Source organism: Anomalospiza imberbis, chromosome 20 (assembly GCF_031753505.1).
Source record: "Anomalospiza imberbis isolate Cuckoo-Finch-1a 21T00152 chromosome 20, ASM3175350v1, whole genome shotgun sequence".
Classification (NCBI taxonomy): domain Eukaryota; kingdom Metazoa; phylum Chordata; class Aves; order Passeriformes; family Viduidae; genus Anomalospiza; species Anomalospiza imberbis.
Window position 1 is genome coordinate 8,106,020 of NC_089700.1, and position 20,567 is coordinate 8,126,586.

General features: G+C 57.0%; 3 protein-coding genes across 9 annotated transcripts; 2 read left to right on the plus strand and 1 right to left on the minus strand.

Annotated features, from left to right (window-relative positions):
* Positions 1–732: 732 nt before the first annotated feature.
* Positions 733–7,393, plus strand: ALDH3A2 (aldehyde dehydrogenase 3 family member A2). 5 transcript variants are annotated; one of them, XM_068210594.1, is made up of 12 exons: positions 733–832; positions 1,316–1,489; positions 1,861–2,092; positions 2,189–2,274; positions 3,149–3,357; positions 3,509–3,626; positions 3,732–3,873; positions 3,992–4,158; positions 4,292–4,391; positions 4,796–5,031; positions 5,976–6,099; positions 6,357–7,393. In XM_068210594.1, exons 2-11 carry the CDS (start codon positions 1,328–1,330, stop codon positions 6,054–6,056), a joined length of 1,533 nt encoding a protein of 510 aa, XP_068066695.1. In that variant the 5' UTR covers positions 733–832; positions 1,316–1,327; the 3' UTR covers positions 6,057–6,099; positions 6,357–7,393. The 5 variants fall into 5 exon arrangements, with proteins under 5 accessions (XP_068066695.1, XP_068066694.1, XP_068066696.1 ...); XM_068210593.1 differs by lacking the exon at positions 733–832 and adding an exon at positions 1,027–1,150; XM_068210595.1 differs by lacking the exon at positions 733–832 and adding an exon at positions 1,027–1,150 and having other exon boundaries at positions 6,476–7,393.
* On the plus strand, positions 1,025–13,906 carry LOC137485848 (aldehyde dehydrogenase family 3 member A2-like). Of its 2 annotated transcripts, none has more exons than XM_068210592.1 (11): positions 1,025–1,150; positions 9,002–9,175; positions 9,370–9,601; positions 9,698–9,783; positions 10,252–10,460; positions 10,612–10,729; positions 10,835–10,976; positions 11,118–11,284; positions 11,860–11,959; positions 12,646–12,881; positions 13,023–13,906. In XM_068210592.1, exons 2-11 carry the CDS (start codon positions 9,014–9,016, stop codon positions 13,047–13,049), a joined length of 1,479 nt encoding a protein of 492 aa, XP_068066693.1. In that variant the 5' UTR covers positions 1,025–1,150; positions 9,002–9,013; the 3' UTR covers positions 13,050–13,906. The 2 variants fall into 2 exon arrangements, with proteins under 2 accessions (XP_068066693.1, XP_068066692.1); XM_068210591.1 differs by lacking the exon at positions 1,025–1,150 and adding an exon at positions 8,203–8,347.
* Positions 13,907–13,992: 86 nt separating this feature from the next.
* Positions 13,993–20,421, minus strand: LOC137485846 (multidrug and toxin extrusion protein 1-like). Of its 2 annotated transcripts, none has more exons than XM_068210589.1 (18): positions 20,285–20,421; positions 19,458–19,622; positions 19,281–19,382; positions 19,042–19,110; positions 18,627–18,775; positions 18,489–18,531; positions 18,341–18,385; positions 17,901–17,998; positions 17,651–17,748; positions 17,009–17,122; positions 16,854–16,921; positions 16,496–16,604; positions 16,285–16,360; positions 16,137–16,206; positions 15,722–15,854; positions 15,342–15,436; positions 14,873–15,017; positions 13,993–14,540 (listed from the first exon to the last, which is right to left on the minus strand). In XM_068210589.1, exons 2-18 carry the CDS (start codon positions 19,614–19,616, stop codon positions 14,329–14,331), a joined length of 1,785 nt encoding a protein of 594 aa, XP_068066690.1. In that variant the 5' UTR covers positions 19,617–19,622; positions 20,285–20,421; the 3' UTR covers positions 13,993–14,328. The 2 variants fall into 2 exon arrangements, with proteins under 2 accessions (XP_068066690.1, XP_068066689.1); XM_068210588.1 differs by having other exon boundaries at positions 19,458–19,617; positions 20,285–20,368.
* Positions 20,422–20,567: the final 146 nt, after the last annotated feature.

Below are 20,567 nucleotides of genomic sequence, written 5' to 3' on the forward strand. Positions count from 1 at the left end.
TGAAGCCAAAAGGCACTCCCACCTTCGGAGGGCCGTGTTGATGTGGGAAAATGGGATTACATTTTGCAGGAGACGGTGCCAAGCCTGTGTGCCAAGGAGGTGCAGCAGGCATAGATTTAGTGGGTACAGCTGCAGCCGAGGAGCTTTAGCAGTAAAGGCCCTGGGTAAATCGTGTCATGAGAGGCAGCGTGTAACAACCTGCATGCAACTTTTAAATAATCACCGTGCTTTTCCTAGAACAAGTTGTGGCAGGTCTATTTTTAACCGGAATGTGCCCAGCCTTGCCCGAGCTCCTTTCTCTGCGTTTTTTCTGGCTCGCTTCCCACGCCACGACTGTATCAAGGTTAATTCGACCGTCCTGCCGGGCTCTTCCTGCCTCCCCCAAAACAGCACCTGCCCGGCTTCGCTCCCCCTCCGCGGCAGGGCACGGCAGGGCAGGGCAGGGCCACCCGCGGGCGCCGCTGCCCCGTTCGTTCCCCTCTCCCTGCCCCGATAAGGCTCCGCAGGGACTCTGCCCTCCGCCCGCAGGGCAGCCCCACGCCCCGGCAGCGTTTCACAACCGGCCCGGCAGCGCCAGACCCGCGGAGCCCACGGAGCACTGCGGCAGCCCGGCAGCGCTGCGAGCACGGCAGGAGCGTCCCCGAGCGCGGCGGCCAAGGTAGCGGCGGTACCGCGGGGACGCGTCCTTCACCCCGCTCCGCTTCTCCTCCCTCCTCCTCTCTGCCACCCGGACCACCGGGCAGGCAGGGGGAGCGGCGGCCCCGCGGCCTCGCCCGTTCCGCTTCCGTCATGTGAGCGGAAAGAGGAAGCGGCTGCGGCGGCGGCGACCCCGGTGGGCGGCGGGGCCGCGGGGGCGGAGGGTCCTGCCCGGGGCGGAGGGCACCGGCCGGGGGGACAACCAGCGGCTCGCAGCCGCCGTGCCGCAGCCGCTGCCACGCTTGTGGCCTCAGCGCCGGTGTCGCTCGGGGGTCCCCGCGCTTCCTCGGGGGGTAGGGGGGGGTCCCCATCCCGCCGTGTCCTCGCTGGGTGTCGCTCGGCACCGCGGTGCGCTCCGCCCCGCCGGGAGCAGCCCCCGGCTTCCTCGGTGACATCCCCACGCTGCCACCAACGCCCTGCGCTGCTTCTCAAACTTTTCTAACTCGGGAATTACGTAAGGCTTCAGAGAGATGCGGCGGAATTAGGGACGAACGGCGGCGGGTTCGCTGCCTGGAGCTGGGGCGGGGGGTGCGGCTCGTCCGGTGCTTTCGGGGACAGGCCGGGCTGTGCGGCCCGGGGAGGGCCCGCGGTGAGCTGGGGGTCGCCGGTGTCTCCTCAGCGCTGGGCAGCCATGGAGAAGATGCAGCAGATCGTGGGGCGGGCCAGGGCCGCCTTCCAGTCGGGCCGGAGCCGCCCGCTGGAGTTCAGGATTCAGCAGCTGAAGGCCCTGGAGAGGATGGTGCAGGAGAAGGAGAAGGAGATCCTGGCAGCCCTCAAGGCGGATCTGAACAAGGTCTGGGTCGGGGAGTTTCTCCCATTAGCTGTGCACGGACAGTGGTCGGCCCTGAAGGGAAAGTTGGGAAGGGCAAGGGCTGCCTTTGCTGTGCTAAATGGCTTTTGCTCTTGTCCCCCTTGTCCCCGGCTCCCACTGTGGCCTGCGAAGGTCTGCTGCCACCATTTCTAACAAGGAGTTAGTCTAAGGCAGAACTGCAAAGGCAGTCCTGGCTGTCAGGTTTTGGGTTCTGCCTCACACACCCAGACTGGCCATCTTTGGCCAGGGACCTTTGTCACTGCCAGTGACAGCTTTGAAGCAGCAGGGCTGTGATGGTGGCTGAGGGAGGTGGGTGCCTTTTCCATCCTTCCCCAAACTCCCTGTTGTTTCAGTGTGGGCACAACGCCTACAGCCATGAAATTCTGGGCGTGCTGGGGGAGCTGGCCCTCACCATGGAGAAGCTGCCGTCCTGGGCAGCCCCTCAGCCCGTGAAGAAGAACCTGCTGACCCTGAGGGACGAGGCCTACATCGGCTACGAGCCCCTGGGCGTGGTGCTGGTCATCGGGGCCTGGAACTACCCCTTTGTGCTGGTCATGCAGCCCCTGATCGGGGCCATCGCAGCAGGTGGGGCTCCAGCACGGCCCCGGCCTTGGCGGGGTGGTGGCTGGGTGTGGGGGAGAGGATTGAGGGCTCAGTGTCCGTGCTGTGTGGGCCCTGCAGGCAATGCCGTGGTGGTGAAGCCGTCGGAGGTCAGCGAGAACACGGCTCGGCTGGTGGCTGAGCTCCTCCCACAGTACCTGGACAAGGTGAGTGTGGCCCCGTGCCTGACATGACTGTCTGGATCTGTCCTGCTCCAAAGGGCTCCTGCAGGTTCGAGCCAAATCCATTGCCTGCTCCCTTCAAAGGAGCATAAGCAGGAGGCACAGGAAGGGTTGAGTTGCTGTTAGAGTCCAAAGGTACATTGACAAATTCTCCCTGTGTTTGTGTATGAACTTAGGTAACACTGCTGCAGCATAACACCACAGCCTTTTTGACACGCATGACCATATGGAGAGGTGTGTGTGTACTTCTCACTGCAGGAGCTGCTCCTTTGGAGCTGTGCTGGGGATGCCCTTAGGTCAGCACAGGTTGTGTGGGATGCTGGCAGTGCCTGGCTCTTCCTGAGAATTGGGCACTCTGTGATCCATGGCAACATGTCCTGGGTTTTCATGTCCTGCTGAAATGCACTTGTCGGAGGAGGTGGCGTTCCTCCTCTTCTTGCCTGGAAGTTCTGTCATCCCTTGCACTGTGTCACAGAGATAAGCTGTTGCTGTCACTGCACAGGGCCCTGTGGAGTTTCCTCCAGGGAGTTAGAGCCTTCTCTAAGTGGGAGGCAGGAGCAGGGGAAGGAGGCAGCCCTTGGGAGAGCCTGGCAGTCATATGTGCTTGATTCTCCCTATGTGGGAGCAGCCAGACTGAGCCCTGGTCTCAGCCTTAATTTCTTTTAGTTCATGTGGCACAAAATGGGAAATGAATCTTCATTTCAGGGAAAGGAGCAGAGCATATCTCTGATACCACTATATTTTGTCCCTGTCATGAAGTAGTCCACAAATAGGTCTGCCCTCTGCCACATACAGAGCTGCTGCCTTGATGCAAGTGCTTTGAATCAAGGTAACTCTCAGGCTCTTATTTGCCCTGCAGGAGCTGTATGCTGTGGTCACTGGAGGAGTTCCTGAGACAACCGAGCTGCTGACCCAGAGATTTGATCACATCCTCTACACTGGCAACACCGCAGTGGGCAAAATTGTGATGGCAGCAGCTGCCAAGCACCTGACCCCTGTCACCCTGGAGCTGGGGGGGAAGAGCCCCTGCTACATCGACAAGGACTGTGACCTGGCTGTCGCCTGCAGGTCAGGCTGTTGCACCCTTGATGGGCCCCCAGCAGCAGAGCAGGGGGAGATCTCTGGGCCAGCATCCCCAGCTCAGGTGCTGGCAGCTGGGGTGAGGGCTGGGGAAGGGACTGACCATGGAGAAACCATGTCCCCTTCTCCCTTCTCACAGGCGGATAACGTGGGGCAAGTACATGAACTGTGGGCAAACCTGCATCGCCCCAGACTACATCCTGTGCGACCCGTCCATCCAGAGCAAGGTGGTGGAGAACATCAAGGCCACTCTGAAGGTGAGGGAGGAGTCCCTCGTGCTGTGGAGATTGTCCCAGGTGTGATTCCCTGGAACTGGTGGAAGATGTGCTGAGCACTTTTGATTCTGCTGTTCCCTTTGTCAGGAATTCTATGGGGAGGACGTGAAGTCATCTCCAGACTATGAAAGGATCATCAACCAGCGTCACTTCAGGAGGGTCAAGAGCCTGCTGGAAGGGCAGAAGATTGCTCATGGGGGAGAGGCTGATGAGGCCTCCTGCTTCATAGGTGCTCCTGGCAGCTGCTGTGGAGGGGAGGTGGTAGTGGGTGCTTTGTGGGGTCTGTTTGTGCCTTATTTGACCCATGTCCTGCTCTTGCTGTTCTCTCATTCTCCCATTTGCTGCAGCACCAACCATCCTCACGGATGTTTCCCCGGAGTCCAAGGTGATGGAGGAGGAAATCTTTGGACCAGTGCTGCCCATTGTGCCTGTGAAGAGCGTGGAGGAAGCCATTGAGTTCATCAACCTTCGGGAGAAGCCCCTAGCCCTGTATGTCTTCTCCAACAACAAGCAGGTGGGTCAGGGCTGTGCCAGAGGAGATGAACGTTGTTGAAATGTAGCTCCCTTCCCAGTATCCTCAGTTACATGGTCTGGTCTCTTCTTTGAGGCTTTTTAATCTTTTGGTTTGTGTATTTTTCTTTTTCTAGTTAATCAAGAGAGTCATCTCGGAAACCTCCAGTGGTGGTGTGACTGGAAATGATGTCATTATGCATTTCTTCCTCTCAACTTTGCCTTTTGGTGGTGTTGGTAAGTTACTGGAGCTCCTTAAGAGTTGGGACTTACTGCACAGTGTGTCCCAGGGAGCAACAACTCATGGTTTGTGTCTTGTTATCCCTGTGCCTCCTGCAGTTCAAGGGTCTTAGTGCAGCAGGTCTTGATAATAAATATAAGTTCTGGGAGCGCATTAGGACAGGGGCCAGGAGAGAAAAACCTTTGGGTGTATTTTTGGAAAGACTGAAGCATTTAGTGTGGCCTCCTGGGAAAGGTGCATTAAAACCATTAGCTGCAATCAGAAATGAGGTGAGGAAGAAGAGGGTTGGAGTACAGATGGACATTGCAGAGACTGATAAGTGCTGCTCAAGTTGTCCTCAAGTGGACAGAGTTTTGCCTGGCTGAGCCTGAGGAGTGAGCTGCCTGGCCGTGTCCCTCAGGTCACAGCGGGATGGGCGCCTACCACGGCAAGCACAGCTTCGAGACCTTCTCCCACCGCCGCGCCTGCTTGATCAAGGACCTGAAGATGGAGAGCGCCAACAAAATGCGGTACCCACCTGGCAGCCAGAAGAAGGTGGACTGGGCCAAGTTCTTCCTCCTGAAGCGGTTTAACAAGGCCCGAATTGGGCTCTTTGTCCTGACCCTGCTGGGGGTTGTGGCAGCGGTGATGATTAAGGTGAGTTTTGGGTCTTTGCTGTCCATGGCACTGCACATGCAATTTTTCTGATCTGTTCTTTGCAACTGCAGCCCTTTTATAAAGCCTGGCCTTTTTTTCCTGTCTTGAGATCTATGATATTTGTCCCACTTTAAATTCTTGCCTTCTCACTCTTGCAAGCTGTCTGTAGAATAGGAATATCCCCGAAGAGATCTCGCAGGCTGCTGTACTCCTTGTTGCTCTTCCCTGGTAGGTGACACCCGTGGGATGCTCCCTCCAGAGGCAGAGGTTGGTAGTTTTGGACTGGTTAGACATGGTTTCCATTCCAGGGCTTCCTTCAGCATCGTTTGAGCTGCCTCACAGCCCAGAGAGCTGCAGTCTGTGCCATGGCACCCTGGGGAGGGAAGCTGTGTCCCAAAGCCAGGGTCTGTGACGAGCTCTTGTTCCTCCTTGCCCATTGCAGCCCCTGTCTGACCTCAGCTCAATTATTCCCATTTCCTCCCTTGTTTCCAGCTGGGTAGTGCGGAAGGGTGGGATGTCCTCTCCTCTCTGCAGGAGGCAGAGGCTTGCAGGAGGCTCAGGATGCCTCCTGAGATGGAGGAGCAAGATCTAAATCTCTAAGCGTGATCACTGTTGGCTGTCCATGTCTGACATACCAGACACTACATGTGCCTTCACTCACTGCTCTGTGGGGTCTAGTGAGCTTAAATGAGCAGCTCCTGAGGGCACAGGAGGAGGCAGGGTGGATCAGAACTCTGCCCTTCAGTCTGTGTAGTTGCTGCTGCAAGGAGACACTCAGGAGCCCAACATCCCAGGGGAAATAACCTGCCCACATAATCCAGGAGGAGATGTTGGAGCCAAGAACTGGCGCAGGCCTCGAGGCAGCAGCCAGGGTGGCAGGCCCTGTGTAGGGCAATGAGAGGGAGGGAAACTCACAGCATCTTGAAATCATTTGGGTTTCTCAGAGCCACCAGTCTGTGCTGAAGAGAAAAGCCCTCTTGGTTGTGCTGGCTGTGCAGAGGCTGGGCTGGCCCAGTGGGTGGTAAGGAGGAGCAGGTTTCAGAGCACTGCTGTGGCTGTCACAGTGAGGTAGGAGCCTTTTTCTTCTCCTCTGTGTAGACCTAGTTTGAGATTGGGGAAAGCTTTATAGATGAGTGAATGTGGGGCTGAGCCAGAGCACGATGTTTTCCCTGGCATCTGAGATAACCAGTGCATGCTGAGGGGCAGGAGAACTGTTGGGGAACCCCCTGACTGAAGGGGCTTTGCTTCAGGCTATTCTAGAAGGGAATTGGTTTTGTCTCAGCAGATCCTTCACAGGACGTGTGTGTTGTGTTTTGCTTTCACAGGTGATTAACTGATGAAGAGAGGAGAAGGCACCATGTGCAGTCATACTCTGGGTGCTCGCTTTGTGTCTGTTTCCTTAAGCTGGGAAGTCATTATTTTCTTTTGTTCTGGGTGATTTCAGTGAGCTGTCGAGCACACAGAGTAGCCTTAGAGAGGCACTAACCACGAGAAGGCTCAGATTCCTGTTTACTTAAAAGCCATGCTGGAACAGAGGGACCAGTGGGGACAAGCTCTCCGAAGGAGGACTGCAGAGCAAGAAATTCCAGTCCCTACTTCCACCCCATGCCATGCAGAGCTTCCAGGGACACACAGTCTCCTGCACCAAACCACCCACCTTCCTTCAGTGACCAAATTTCAGCAATCCTTGGGATGACAGTGTTTTCCCTGCAGTTTTTGGGATGGTCTGAACACCCACCCTCTTGGTGACAAGCCTGAAGCTGTGCTGCCCGATGCATTTGGCCAAGGGTGGTGGCTGTGAATAAACCCAGTGAGGTTCCCCTTGCCATTTAATTGAGGTGAAACATTCTCACATCTCTGCAATCCAGAATCATCCACAGCTGGTCAGGGGCTGCTTGCTGGGTTCTGTGTTTCATCATGTGCCTTTAACAGTTATTTAGCAGTTAGAAAATTCCTAAGGTGATGCCTGCCCTGCCTGTATTGTGCTGATGAGTGTCTCATGCTGGAGCAAAAGAACTTTCAGGCTCCTTCAGAGAAGTGGGAATGACAAATACCTTGTGGATTAGCCCAGCCCCACACAGCCACTTGCTTTTTCCCTGTGGGATGGGGAAGAGAATTCGAAGAAAGTGAGAAAACTTGTATGTTGAGATAAAAATAGTTTAATAGGTGAAGTGAAGACTGGGCTTGCAGGCAGATCAAAGCAAATTAAGGAATTTGTTCCTTAATTCCCCTCATCAGGCAGGTGTTCAGCCATCTCCAGGAGAGCAGGGCATCATCACACCTGGTGGTGACTTGGGAAGACAAAACACCATAACTCCCTATGTCACAAACCCAAAACAGCACCATCCTTCTACAAAGAAACTTAGTGTCTAACAGGAAAATTAACTTCATCCCAGCCAAAGCCAGTACAAAGCTGCTCCTGGTCAGCTTCCTCCAAGGGAAAACAATTACTGGAAGAGTGTGTGCTCCTTCGTGTTTGGGCTTCTCAGGACTCTGTAATTTTGCACTGGGGGATAATGTGGGGCTTGTTCTAGCTTGGGGGAAGGATGCTGAAGGAATTGAAGGTGAAAGAGCCTTAGAACTATTAATGTTAAAGCAAATTGAAAAATAATTACTAAATGCAATTAATATAGAGTAGAAAATTATATTTACTGTGCAATAAGTGGGATTTCTTCATGTCTGGTGAAAATCCATGTGCTAGACCTTTTTGATGATACATTTTGCAAGCCACTAAATAAACACTGAGAATTTAAATAATAAACTGAGTGTGGTAAGTCCTTGCAGTCTGCTGAGGGATCCTGCTCTGCTGGTCCCAGCTCTGGCCATGGCCTGGCTGAATGGCACACGTGTGTTCTGAGGTGTCCCTAGCACCCTGAGAAGGATCCCCCAGAGCTCTCTTGGGCACTGAAAACACTCCTGGAGCCAGGCAGGGACTGGGGTGAGCCAGTAGAGGAGCTGGCCTGTTTCCCCCTCTCAAATCCATGCTGGATTGCCTTTCACCTGCCTGGTTGGGGTTTTTTAGATCCTGAGCCTGAGCGTTGTGTCCCGATAGCAGCTGTGGCACCTGGGCCAGGCGTGGGCAAAGCCACGTGGTCTCTGCCATCCCACAGCGGGGCTGAGTCACTGCCTTCTGCAGCCACCCAGGGCTCCACAGCCCAGGACAGGGTTGGTAAAGGGCATCGTACCCAGCAAGAGCCCTGGGCCAGGGCCAGCTCTCACGTGGGAGGAGGGATCGCCCCCGGCCATGGCAGGGGAAGGGCTTGTGCCTGCTTGCACTCGCCACAGAAGGCTGGTGGAGAGAGAAGCTTCTCTGAAGGTAACTTGCTTTTTTCCTTCGTTTTTTAATGAGTCACTTGCTTTCTTGAGCTGTGTCACGCAGCTGTAGCAGTGGGTTGGGAAGGGCAGGATTTAATCGTTGTAAGGGGATCTTGGTGTCTTGGTTGGTTGGGCACAGGTGCAGGACCAGATCTCTGGTCCTGACTAAAGAGTGAAATGCTGCTCCTGGGAAGCAGGGTGAAGTCTCTGCAGTGTTTTGTCATGTTTCTGTGCAGACATGTGAGGGCCTCAGGGATATGGGGAAGACAGGTGCAGGCCAGCTCCGGGCATACAGCTCTGCTTCCAGCTGGCTGCCCACCCAGTCCACAGTCATCTCTGTGTTTTGGCTCCTTGGGAACATCCCTGTGAGCAGAGGGTGGAGTGGCTGGTGGGTTTGAGGCTTGGAGAAAGCACCCCGGAAAACAGGATAAATCAGCAAACCCCAGATTGCTCTGAGAGGTGCCCTGTGCAGGTGGAGAGGGGCTTGGATGCTGTGAGCCCTGAGCACTCAGCTTGAGAGTGGGAACTCCCTTCCGAGAAGGACTGCATCTCCCAGCCTTGCTCGGGGTGGGACACCTCATGGTGGTGGTGGTCCCAGGGCTGAGTAGCCCTCCATGGCCCTCTGATGAGCTGGGGGTCACCAGTGTCTCCTCAGTGCTGGGCAGCCATGGAGAAGATGCAGCAGATCGTGGGGCGGGCCAGGGCCGCCTTCCAGTCGGGCCGTAGCCGCCCGCTGGAGTTCAGGATTCAGCAGCTGAAGGCCCTGGAGAGGATGGTGCAGGAGAAGGAGAAGGAGATCCTGGCAGCCCTCAAGGCGGATCTGAACAAGGTCTGTGTTGTCAGGGGGTCTCTCCCTTTTGCTGTGGGTAAAGCAAGAAGGCCAAGGGCTGCCTCTGCAGTGACAAATGGGTTTCGTCATGTCCCCCACCGTGGAACTGCATGACTCTGACTCCTCAAGGTGCCACGGTGGCTGAGGGAGGTGGGTGCCTTTTCCATCCTTCCCCAAGCTCCCTGTTGTCACAGAGTGGGCCCAACGCCTACAGCCACGAGGTCCTGGGCGTGCTGGGGGAGCTGGCCCTCACCATGGAGAAGCTGCCGTCCTGGGCAGCCCCTCAGCCCGTGAAGAAGAACCTGCTGACCCTGAGGGACGAGGCCTACATCGGCTACGAGCCCCTGGGCGTGGTGCTGGTCATCGGGGCCTGGAACTACCCCTTTGTGCTGGTCATGCAGCCCCTGATCGGGGCCATCGCAGCAGGTGGGGCTCCAGCACGGCCCCGGCCTTGGCGGGGTGGTGGCTGGGTGTGGGGGAGAGGATTGAGGGCTCAGTGTCCGTGCTGTGTGGGCCCTGCAGGCAATGCCGTGGTGGTGAAGCCGTCGGAGGTCAGCGAGAACACGGCTCGGCTGGTGGCTGAGCTCCTCCCACAGTACCTGGACAAGGTGAGTGTGGCCCCGTGTTGGTCCCGTGGTTTCGTGTGCCAGCAGCTCTCTGGCCACAGAGAGCAGGCACAGACTTTCCCAGGCATTTTCCTGAGGAAGGCTGTGAGAAGATCAGAGAAAAGAATGAGAAACAATTCTTACCTCCACTTGTTGCACCTGCTCTTGTCCACATGTGGAATGTGTTATGGAGATTTGTTTACCAAAGGGTGATTTCTTAATTGGACACTAGATGGTGTTTGGATTGATTGACCAATTAGGTCAAAGCTGCATCGGGCTGGCTGGAAGGGTTACTGAGTTTCTTAGTAAGTATAGTATAATATAGTATAAGATGATATAATGAAAGAATTGATCAGCCTTCCAAAATCATGGAGTCAATGCTAATTATTACCCGGCTGGGGGTCTCTGGTGAGTTTCTCTGTGCCACAGTGATGTGTTGTCTTGGGGTGACCCTACACCCCTGCCCTGCAGGAGCTGTATGCTGTGGTCACTGGAGGAGTTCCTGAGACAACCGAGCTGCTGACCCAGAGATTTGATCACATCCTCTACACTGGCAACACCGCAGTGGGCAAAATTGTGATGGCAGCAGCTGCCAAGCACCTGACCCCTGTCACCCTGGAGCTGGGGGGGAAGAGCCCCTGCTACATCGACAAGGACTGTGACCTGGCTGTCGCCTGCAGGTCAGGCTGTTGCACCCTTGATGGGCCCTCAGCAGCAGAGCAGGGGGAGATCTCTGGGCCAGCATCCCCAGCTCAGGTGCTGGCAGCTGGGGTGAGGGCTGGGGAAGGGACTGACCATGGAGAAACCATGTCCCCTTCTCCCTTCTCACAGGCGGATAACGTGGGGCAAGTACATGAACTGTGGGCAAACCTGCATCGCCCCAGACTACATCCTGTGCGACCCGTCCATCCAGAGCAAGGTGGTGGAGAACATCAAGGCCACTCTGAAGGTGAGGGAGGAGTCCCTTGTGCTGTGGAGATTGTCCCAGGTGTGATTCCCTGGAACTGGTGGAAGATGTGCTGAGCACTTTTGATTCTGCTGTTCCCTTTGTCAGGAATTCTATGGGGAGGACGTGAAGTCATCTCCAGACTATGGAAAGATCATCAACCAGCGTCACTTCAGAAGGATTCTGGGCTTGCTGGAAGGGCAGAAGATTGCTCATGGGGGAGAGGCTGATGAGGCCTCCTGCTTCATAGGTGCTCCTGGCAGCTGCTGTGGAGGGGAGGTGGTAGTGGGTGCTTTGTGGGGTCTGTTTGTGCCTTATTTGTCCCATGTCCTGTGATGGGCCAGGTCTGTGTCCTGCTCTTGCTGTTCTCTCATTCTCCCATTTGCTGCAGCACCAACCATCCTCACGGATGTTTCCCCGGAGTCCAAGGTGATGGAGGAGGAAATCTTTGGGCCAGTGCTGCCCATTGTGCCTGTGAAGAGCGTGGAGGAAGCCATTGAGTTCATCAACCTTCGGGAGAAGCCCCTAGCCCTGTATGTCTTCTCCAACAACAAGCAGGTGGGTCAGGGCTGTGCTCCCTCCTAGGAGTGTCTCTGCACAGCTGGATCCTGAGCGTGGCTGATCCCGGACACAGCTTTCTGCAGGGTCTGTGTCAGTTCCTTTTTCATGTAAATTGCAGCGTCTGGGGGCCATGAGAGTCCCCAGAGCTGCTGGAGGCTCCCAGTCTCCAGCTGAAGGGCTCTAGGATTGTCCATCTCCTCCCACACAGGTGGGTGCTGCTTCCTGCCCTGTCTCCTGCCCCTGTTTCCTGGCTCTGTTGTGCCAGCTCAGGAATTCAGGTCAGGGCTTTGCCCTGGAACAACAGCCCCAGGCAGTTCGGGCGGGAGGGCTGAGGAGCACCTTGGAGGGCTGAGGAGCACCTTGGGCTGACACGAAGCCTTTGCGTTTTGTGGCCATTCCAGCTGGGCACATCCTGTGCTTAAGTGGTGTGAACTGGCCTCTCTCATGGAACAAGGCACAGCCTGTGCCCCCCGCAAAGGGGGATGGAAGCATCACCTTGAACCCTCCCTGCTCTGGTACATGGTGATGTGTCCCATCCTGATTTGTTCTGTGCCCTCTCCCATGGTGGGTAGCTGATCAGACGGGTGATAGCAGAGACCTCCAGCGGTGGCATGACAGCCAACGACGTCATCATGCACTCCGTGCTCCCAGATCTGCCCTTCGGCGGTGTGGGTGAGTCCCTGCTCCAGTCCATGCACCTGCATTCAATCAGCAGCAGCCTCTGACCCCACCCAGGAGCTGTCTGCCTATTTGGCAGTTCAGGAACTTCCAGCTGCATTTCCCCGTTAAGGTGTTAATGTTTTCTGGGATGCGTTGCTTTGTAAAAAGGCTCATTAGTGTTTTGGTTGTTAGGCCTCCCAGTGAGAGAAGAAAACCCCCTGGCACACAAGTGAGCTCTGGTTCTCCTGTGCCGGGGTGTAGGATGAATTTGTCCATGTGCTGGTTGAGTTTCCACAGCTGCTGTCAGGCTCCTGTGGCAGAGACCACCTGGCTGTGGACACAGGCCTGAGGTCTCGGGTGTTGCTTAATGTCCTCCTCATGTCCCACTCCTTGAAATCACAGGCCCAGCTCCTCCTGTCCCCCACCCCTGTGAGAATTCTGTGGGAGAAGCAAGGCTGGCCCTGCGAGGAGATAATTGGTGTCATTAACATTTTAAGGGTGGGTTCACAGGAGCAGCAGTTCAAGGCAGTGAGCAGGTCCTCACTGATTTCTGCAAAGTTAAAAAAGCTGCTCTTTGCTCCTCTGCCCTGAGAAGCAGCATGACCTAGCTTTCCCTGTGTGCTGGGGGCTGCCAAACTGAGATTGAGAAACGCAGGTGTCCCTGTGCCTGGTGTGAGCTGTCTGGCTGTGTCCCTCAGGCCACAGCGGGATGGGCGCCTACCACGGCAGGTACAGCTTCGAGACCTTCTCCCACCGCCGCGCCTGCCTGATCAAGGACCTGAGGTGGGAGGTTGTGAACAAGCTGAGGTACCCACCTGGCAGCATGGAGATGGTGCATTTGGCCAAGCTCTTCCTGCTGAAGCAGTGTAACAGGAGCAGAGTGGGACACTTCATCTCGGCCCTGCTGGCGGCTGTGAAAGCTGTGGTGGCAAAGGTGAGCTTTGGGTCTCTGCTGTCCCTGTGGGTATGTGCTCCCAGCGCTGTCCCCTGAGCCCCTCCTAATCCTTCATCACCCCGTTCCTTTGAGCCCTGCTCCCTCTCAGAAGGACTTTTCCCTGTTTCTGTGCCTTTCCAGGTGTTGTGCCCCCAGAGAGAGGGGTGATGGGCAGCCAGCCCTTGGACCTGCGGCTTGCTCCCTGCTATCCTACTGCTGAACTTTTCTTTGCTGCAATTTAATTTCTTCCAAGGCAGCCAATGCAGTGAAGAGGTAGAAGACAAAAAAAAAAAAAAAATGCACCTAAAACAGAGACGCCCCAAGTTAAAGGCTCCAGCTCCTGCTGAAACAGGAATCTATCCAGATCTAGTCCGTGGATCATGCCTGAGCAGTGAGTGGCAGACGGAAGGAAACAGCATCCACCCTGCTTTGTAAACAGTAGCTCCTCTAAAAACTCCTGGGAACGTGGGAGTGTTTGTCACAAGGGTATCTAAACAAAGCCAGTCGTTACTGAGCCTGTTATCTCTGTAACACCTCACCTGATCTCCAGAGGAAGCTGCTCGTCACAGCCATAAGCCTGGGAAATGAGGGTCTCACTGCAGGGGACAGTCCAGGCTGGTTGTCCCCAGAGCAGAGGGAAAGGAGCCTCGAAGAACCTGCAGCATCTCATCCTTGAAGGGCATCATCACTGAATGGGTGATGCTCTTTGCAGGGAAACCACCTTTAGTCATCCAAGGTGTGCAAAAGCCACCTGAGCTGTGGCCATGCTGTCCCAAGGACTTGAGAAGTGACAGGGACTGTTGTGCTGCTGTACTTGGGGCTACTGGGGCAAAGACAGGGGCACTGCTGCAACTGGAGTCCCAGGTCTCAAGCATCCTTGGCCAGAGTGGCAGAGCAGCCACAGCCACCTCTTCTGTACCTGAATTTCAGGCGTTTATTAGTTTATGGATAGTCTTTTACCTCCAAACTTGTGACTGAGAGCTGCCCTTGACCCTTGCTGAATAAAACCTTTATTTTGCTGCAAAGGCCACCTGGGGCAGGCTAAGACCCATGTGTGGATGTTCCCTGTTCTGCCCTCACCTTCCACCCCAAGGAGCCAGTCCCACTCCAGCTGGGTTTATTCTTTATTGGGCATTTGTCATGGAGCAGCAGGGGGAGCTGGACCGTGCTCAGCTCCAGTTGGTGGTGGCAGTGTGGGCTGGGGGGTCCCCCACACACTCATTGTGTGTCAGGCAGCTCAGAGCAGCATTTTGGGTGCCAGAGCAGCCTCGGGGCCCGTTCCCAACCAAAATCTGCACAAACGCTGCTGAACACTGACAGAGGCCCTTTGGCTCCTGCGGGACAGGCGTGCACTCAATCTTCTCGCTGGCTTGTCCGTGCTTGGTACGCCTGTCCCTCAGGAAAGGCTTTCACCCCAAAAACAAGTCCCCAGAGTCCTTGGCGCGACTCAGTCTGTGCTGGCGATCAGCTTTACGGTGATGCCGAGGGCCAGCGCGGCCACGGCTGCGGCCACGGCCAGCCCACGCCGGAAGATCACCTGCCTGGTGACCACGGGGGCGGCCGGAGGGGAGGTGGCCTCCCGCAGCTCCAGCTGGTACGTGGATCCCTCCGTCTTGGTGATGCCCGTGAGCACGACATCGTTCTGCACTTCCAATCCCGCTGCAAGGAGAACGGGGCTTGAGGGGTTTGGGGGGGACCGAGGGGTTTCTGAGGAGGGTTTTGACACAGGGCTGAAGACACGTTAGGAGCAGTGGAGATCTCAACCAGGTCCTGCCCCCAGAGGTGGGACCAGATGAGCACTGCCCACAGGTTGTCCTTCTGCCAACCTCTGTCACCCTCCTGAGCCCACGCGTGTAATTACTGCTCTCCCAGCAGCTGAGGGTGTCACCAGCATGACACTCTTCCCCATTTTGTGGGCTCGTTCCTGAACTTTTCGGGACCCTTCCTGCACCAAACCCTCTCCTGCATGCAGTGCCCGGCTCCTGCCGTACCGACAGACCCCAACACCACCCTGGCGGGGAGGTAAGTGTGGGGCTGGGGGGCTGGTCCCACATCCAGATTTTTGCAGGAGGCTTCGGGGCCCAGGCTCGGCAGCTCCGCTGGTGGCAGCTGGGTCACTCCTGCGCGCCGCTGAGCCTGGCGAGGGAATGTGCTGGGTTTAGTAGGGAATTTTCACCTGGCAAAGCTGTGCTGCCTCCCTGGAGCTGTTGAGGCACAAGAGGATGCTCAGGGCTGAGGTAGCCCGGGTCACCCCATCTGCTCTGAGCTTTGTGTCCCCAGATGAGGTGCAGGGGGAAACCTTGAGGCCACTGAGTGCTTGTGCAGGAGGAAGCTGAAGGGATGTCACGGGAGAGCTGGGTTTTGCTCTGGAGCACTGGACATGAGATTGAGCCTGTCGCATCCCAGCAGGGCACTGAGGACCTTCCCAGTGCAGGGATGTGCTGTCAGTGCCTGGATTACCTCCTTGGCTGCCTTCTCCCAGTCCAGGCGGGAGATGTAGGTGAGGAAGCAGGTGCAGAGGATGAAGATGCAGACGAGCATCGCGACCCACAGGCCTGCAGAGGGCACACAGCGTTAGCCAGAGCCGACCCAGCATCCCAGGACAGCAGGTCCAGAAAGGGAATGTCACCCAGATCAGTGGGGACACGGGGTGCTCACGGGTGCCTGCTTTGGGGTTACTTTCCCCCAGTAAAAGCTCCCAGCAGCTGCAGGAGCCATCCCAGCCCACCCCAGGCAGGTCAGCGGGGGGACAGAGCCAGTCACAAGGGTTGTGGTGAGCCCCCAGTGGAGCTGCAGCTGCCTGTGGCGGGTCTGGGGGTGCAGTGCCCAGGGGTCAGTACCTATGACGCCGATCTTGGCCACGAAGAGCAGCACAGCTGCCAGGGGCATGCCCACACCGTAGTAACTCACGGCGTTGATGATGGCACCAAACTTCTGCTTCCCGACGCCTCTGAGCACCCCACTGCAGGCACCCTGCCACGAGAGGGAAAGGAGCTGGGGCAGGGAGCACCACCTTGGCCCAGTTCAGGAGGTGACCCAGCTCCCTGCCTCTGCCCATTACTTCTGTGTCCCTGCCCAGTCCTGTGCATCACCGTCCTCTTATATGCTCCATGTTTTCTAAGGGATGATCCCAGGAGTTCTGCAGGGTCCTGGTGTTCAGCTGTAGCCTGAGGGACCCTCGACTGCCTGATCCATGATGCTGCTGCTGAGCACCAAGGTTCCCCATGGAAAATAGCAGCATTCCCTGAGACTTACAGTCATGGCTTCAAACAAGTGGAAGACGACGTAGATAGGCATGACCCACGCCACCAAGTCAATGATTTCCCTGAGGACGGAGGAAAGCCAAGGATCACTTTTGGGAACAGACCTCCACACACCAAGGCCAGGAGCTGGGGGCACTCACTTCTCCTTGGTGAAGATGTATCCCAGCACATTCCTTGTGGCAGCTAAAATGGACCCCACAATTACGGAGAACACCCCTGAAAACACAGCACAGAGCTGAGCCCAGCCTGGCTGGAGAGCAGGGGGAGAAGAGGCAGGCAGAGGACTGCAAACACTCCCTGCTCCATGGGAAGGAGGCCAGGAAAAGGCTTACCAGGCTGTTGTGGGCTAACCTGTGCAGATCATGCTGGTGCTGGAGGATCTCTTGGCCGCCTCGATGTTGCCGGCGCCCAGCGCGTTGCCCACCTGCACACTGGCAGCTGTGCCCAGCCCCAGGGGGATCTGCAAGCACAGGGCTCACATGTGTCTGACAATGGGGCTGTCACAGTGACGGGGGGATACCCACCCAGCAGAGAGCAGGATGGAGTTCAGGACTGGATTTAAAGCATCTCCGTTAAGGAGGACTAGGCAGGAGCAGGGAGAGATTGGAGTGCAGAGGGGGAAGATGGGGGTTTGCTGGAGCAGATTTTTGCTGTGTGCCTGGTGTGCCCCCATGGAAGCCCTGGTGTGCAGTGATAACCCAGCCCTTACCATGAAAGCCACAACAGACACCTCATAGATGATGGACTGGACGGAGAGCTCGACAACGCTCAGCAGGCCTGTGGGACAGGAGGGGTCAGTGCTGGCTGTGGCTGCTGCTCTGGGTCAAGCCTGGCCACGTCCTGGCAGCTCCTCTCTCCACTGACCTATCAAGAAGCTCCCGATCTCGTAGGTCCACCACTCGATGCACATCATGAGCATGCTGGGGATAGCCAGGGAGGTGAAGCTGTCCCACTCCAGCAGGCACTCTCTGGACCAGCCTGTTGAGAGGAGAAAGGACACCTGATGGATGACCAGACTGGCCATGTGGTACATCCTGCACAGCACCTGGGGCAGCTGGAGGTGCCATTCCTGTTCTCAGAGCCAGCACTCCACAGGATCTCCATCAGCCCGGTGTCCACCTACAACCTCTGCGCTGCTGCCCCACGGGCCACAGAGCAGCACAGCCCTCAGCCCACCCCTCCCAGAGCAGTGTCCAAGGACAACCTCCCGCTTACATCTGTGCCCATCTGCTCATTCAGCTTTGGGGATGAACCTTCCAAAGCCTCAGCAGAGAGCTTCATTTCTGCAGAATTAACGTTTAGTGCTGATCACACAGTTCTGCCAGTGCTGGCGCGTGACGAGTGCCACTGAAGCAGCACTGTGGCACCCGGGGCACCGCGGGCTGGGGTTAATATTTCACCATCAGGAAGAGCAGAATTTCTCTTCTATCAAGAACACCTGATAGAAGTTTTATGGACATTTCTGGGTAAAGCAGGAAGCAGAGGGAGCAGGGGAGATGCCCTTACCTCCCCAGGTGTTCACGTGGAGTTTCCTGCCTATGATGTACAGGAACAAGAAAATGGTTTGTGAATACTGAGCGATGGTGTTGGCCCAGGCAGAGCCCCTGCAGAGGAAGTGAGAAAGGTCATTGGCATCCTGCTTATGGCATCCCTCAGGGTGGTAAAAGACATCCTGCTGTACCCCTGTGAGCTCAGTGTTCCCTTGCCATTGCCAGGTGTCCTGTTTTCCTCTCCAGGGGGCACAGCTGCTACTCACATGATGCCCAGGTGGAACACGTAGAGGAGGACGTAGTTTGCAGCCACGTTGACGAGGTTGCCGATGACCCCACTCAGCACCAACGGCCACATGATCATCTGCAAAGAGGAGGAGATGAGGGGGTCTTCCCAAAGGTTTTGGGAGGGAGACGTTAAGGTCCCCCCAGCCCCACCCTTAGTGCCTTTCCCAGACAAAAGCCCCAAACTTCCAGTGATGTCGCCTGCTTGGAAAGTGAGTGTGATGGAAGTAAATCCCCGATGTGGGGAAGTATGAAGGGAGGTGGATGGATACAGCTGGCTGTGGAATGGGGTGATCTACAGGGTCAGAGCTGTTTTGGGGCACCTGGGCTCCTTGCCACTGGGAACAGTGAGCATGGAAACCTGGATGCACTGTGGAAGGGAGCCCTGAGCCAGGGTGGGTGTGAGGATTTCGGGACCCACCTGGTTCTGCAGGTATCTTGTCTCCAGGTTATACAGAAAAACCGCCTGCAAAGGAAATTTTGGATGAGATGAGCCAGTGCTGAGCTGTAGGACGGGGACAGCCCGTCCCCATGTGCAGGTGGCATCCAGGGTGCCCACGGGCACTCACCGGGAGGGCAGGGAGAAATGCATTCACGTAGTGCTGTGTCAGCCTGGGGGCACAGAGAGGGGTCAGGGAGGGGCATGGCCATGGCCACCCTCCTCTCAGCCCCTCCACGCTGGGGAGGGATGAGGGGAACCACCCAACCTGGAGACCTCGGGATCCTGCTGCATGAGCAGCATCAACTGCTCGACGTTGATGAGGATGGCACAGCAAGGGAAACAGCAGAGGAGGATGATGATGGTGGCCCGCTGCAGGATCACCCCCACACGCAGCAGGTTCTTGCTGCCGTAGGTCTGCAAGGTGAGAGGGCAGCACTGAAATCAGCTGGTGCTGGGGGAAAAGGGGCCCTGAAGAGTGTGGAGCAGCTCTGATCACCCTGAAAACCTCCTGGGAAGGATTTGGAGGACGAATCTCCTCGTTAAGGGACTGTTACATGGGAATAAGCTTCCCCAGCTCACAAGAGCAGCCAGGGCTCCCGGTGGTGCCTGGGCATCATCAGCTGATGCTGGAAATCCCCCCCACCCCATGTCCTCAGGAGAAGCCAGCATGTCCTACCCACCTGTGATATCAAGGTGTCACACGCTGAGGTCAAACCGTAGCCTACAGAGATGGCAGTGACGTTTATAACCTGGGAGTTAAAAAAGCAAGGAGTGAAGGTGACCATTAAAGACTTTCAGGTAGGGAGAGGGGATGAAAGGAAAAGTGGGAGGGTGAAATCTCCTCTGTCCTTTTCCTCTGCCATATCTCATCCCCGTGTCCGCAGGGAGGGAGCTGGTGCCCGGCCCTGGAAATGCTTACAGCGATGGCCAGCGTGACAGAGGCCAGCTCAACCTTGCCCAGGTGGCCACAGAATATGGAGCTGACAAGGTGGATCAGGAAGATAAGCAGCTGGATCAGGATCTAAGCACGGAGGAGAGCTGAAGGTTAGGGATGGAGGCGAGCAGGGGTGGTTGTGCTGGGGGGAGTCTCTCTTACCAGCGGCCCCGCCAGCACCAGCAGCTGCCTCACGTCCTCCCAGAAGTTTTCCGGAATCCAGCGGCGTTTCTTCTGACAGCTCTCGGGTGTGAGGTTGCCCTGGCCAGCGGCCCTTCCCTCCGCGAAGCCATTCTCCTCGGGGAAGTTCTCCGGCTTCATGCTGCCCTGCCGGGGGAGTGGAACGAGCCCCTTCCTCCGCGCTCTGTTAAACCCCGCCGGGGCGAGCAAAGTGTAACTAACCACGCTGGGGTGAACTTCAGCCGGGGCCGGCGATCCGGCCACATGCTCCCCGCGGCTGGGCTGGCCATGGGGAGCGTGGGCAGCGGCTCAGGGCAGGGCACGGAGCGGCGGAGCCCAGCGAGGGTCCCGGCAGAGCAAAGGAGCCCGGACGCACCGTGCAAGGCGCCTGCTGCCTGTCCTGAGCCAGGCAGGGGCTGAGCCATCCTAAATCCACCCTGCGAGGCCTCCTACCTCTCCTGCTTCACCACAGCTCCAGCGGGCAGGGGGCTGGACGCTGCTCCTGCTCTCGCTGTGGGGTCTGTGTGCGGTGTGGTGAGCTGCCGCCGGCCGTGGCGGGGCTGTGTCTCGCTCACTCCCATCGCAGTGGCCAAGACAAGCCGGTCCCTTGGCTCCTGCTGTCCCTGGCACAGCCCCGCCGTGTCGGGTTTCACTGGCAGCGCTCCCCAGGCCGAGCGCAGTGTCCTTGGCCCGGCGGGGAGGGGAGATGCTGCCAGTGCGGACCCCACCTGCACGGAGCGGGCTGGGGTAACTCGTGGGACAGAGTGAGACACCTCCGTGCTCTCCCCTCACTCCCATCCCAAACGTACCGGGATTCTGAGCAGGGCAGGATCTGCCACGTCCTCCCGCTGGTGTTGGGGATGGTGGCAGTTTCAAACTTGGTGTCACATATTTTCATTCACAGGCCACCAGCACCAGGAGAGCTGTGGGGTGACAGGGAGGTGCCACACATCTGTATGAGGTATTGACTTCCCAGGGCCCAGCAGCTGACAGGTCACAGTCACTGAGCTGCAGGGGAGAGCCCGGGACAGGCCCAGAGGGACTCGGTGCTGGGCTGTCTGCATTGTGACACAGGGCAGTTCTCTGATGGCT

What these genes read in the sequence shown, in the direction of transcription:
- LOC137485846 (XM_068210589.1), bottom strand. Translation starts at nt 19,616, where the DNA reads ATGAAGCCGGAGAACTTCCCCGAGGAGAATGGCTTCGCGGAGGGAAGG. An exon ending in TGGTGCTGGCGGGGCCGCTG is followed by an intron (nt 19,383 to 19,457) that starts GTAAGAGAGACT and finishes CTCCGTGCTTAG; the next exon opens with ATCCTGATCCAGCTGCTTAT. An exon ending in ACTTGTTTGAAGCCATGACT is followed by an intron (nt 15,855 to 16,136) that starts GTAAGTCTCAGG and finishes CTCTCGTGGCAG; the next exon opens with GGTGCCTGCAGTGGGGTGCT.
- ALDH3A2 (XM_068210594.1), top strand. Translation starts at nt 1,328, where the DNA reads ATGGAGAAGATGCAGCAGATCGTGGGGCGGGCCAGGGCCGCCTTCCAG. An exon ending in TCAAGGCGGATCTGAACAAG is followed by an intron (nt 1,490 to 1,860) that starts GTCTGGGTCGGG and finishes CTGTTGTTTCAG; the next exon opens with TGTGGGCACAACGCCTACAG. An exon ending in ACATCAAGGCCACTCTGAAG is followed by an intron (nt 3,627 to 3,731) that starts GTGAGGGAGGAG and finishes TCCCTTTGTCAG; the next exon opens with GAATTCTATGGGGAGGACGT.
- LOC137485848 (XM_068210591.1), top strand. Translation starts at nt 8,276, where the DNA reads ATGGCAGGGGAAGGGCTTGTGCCTGCTTGCACTCGCCACAGAAGGCTG. An exon ending in GACCTGGCTGTCGCCTGCAG is followed by an intron (nt 10,461 to 10,611) that starts GTCAGGCTGTTG and finishes CCCTTCTCACAG; the next exon opens with GCGGATAACGTGGGGCAAGT. An exon ending in TGAAAGCTGTGGTGGCAAAG is followed by an intron (nt 12,882 to 13,022) that starts GTGAGCTTTGGG and finishes GTGCCTTTCCAG; the next exon opens with GTGTTGTGCCCCCAGAGAGA.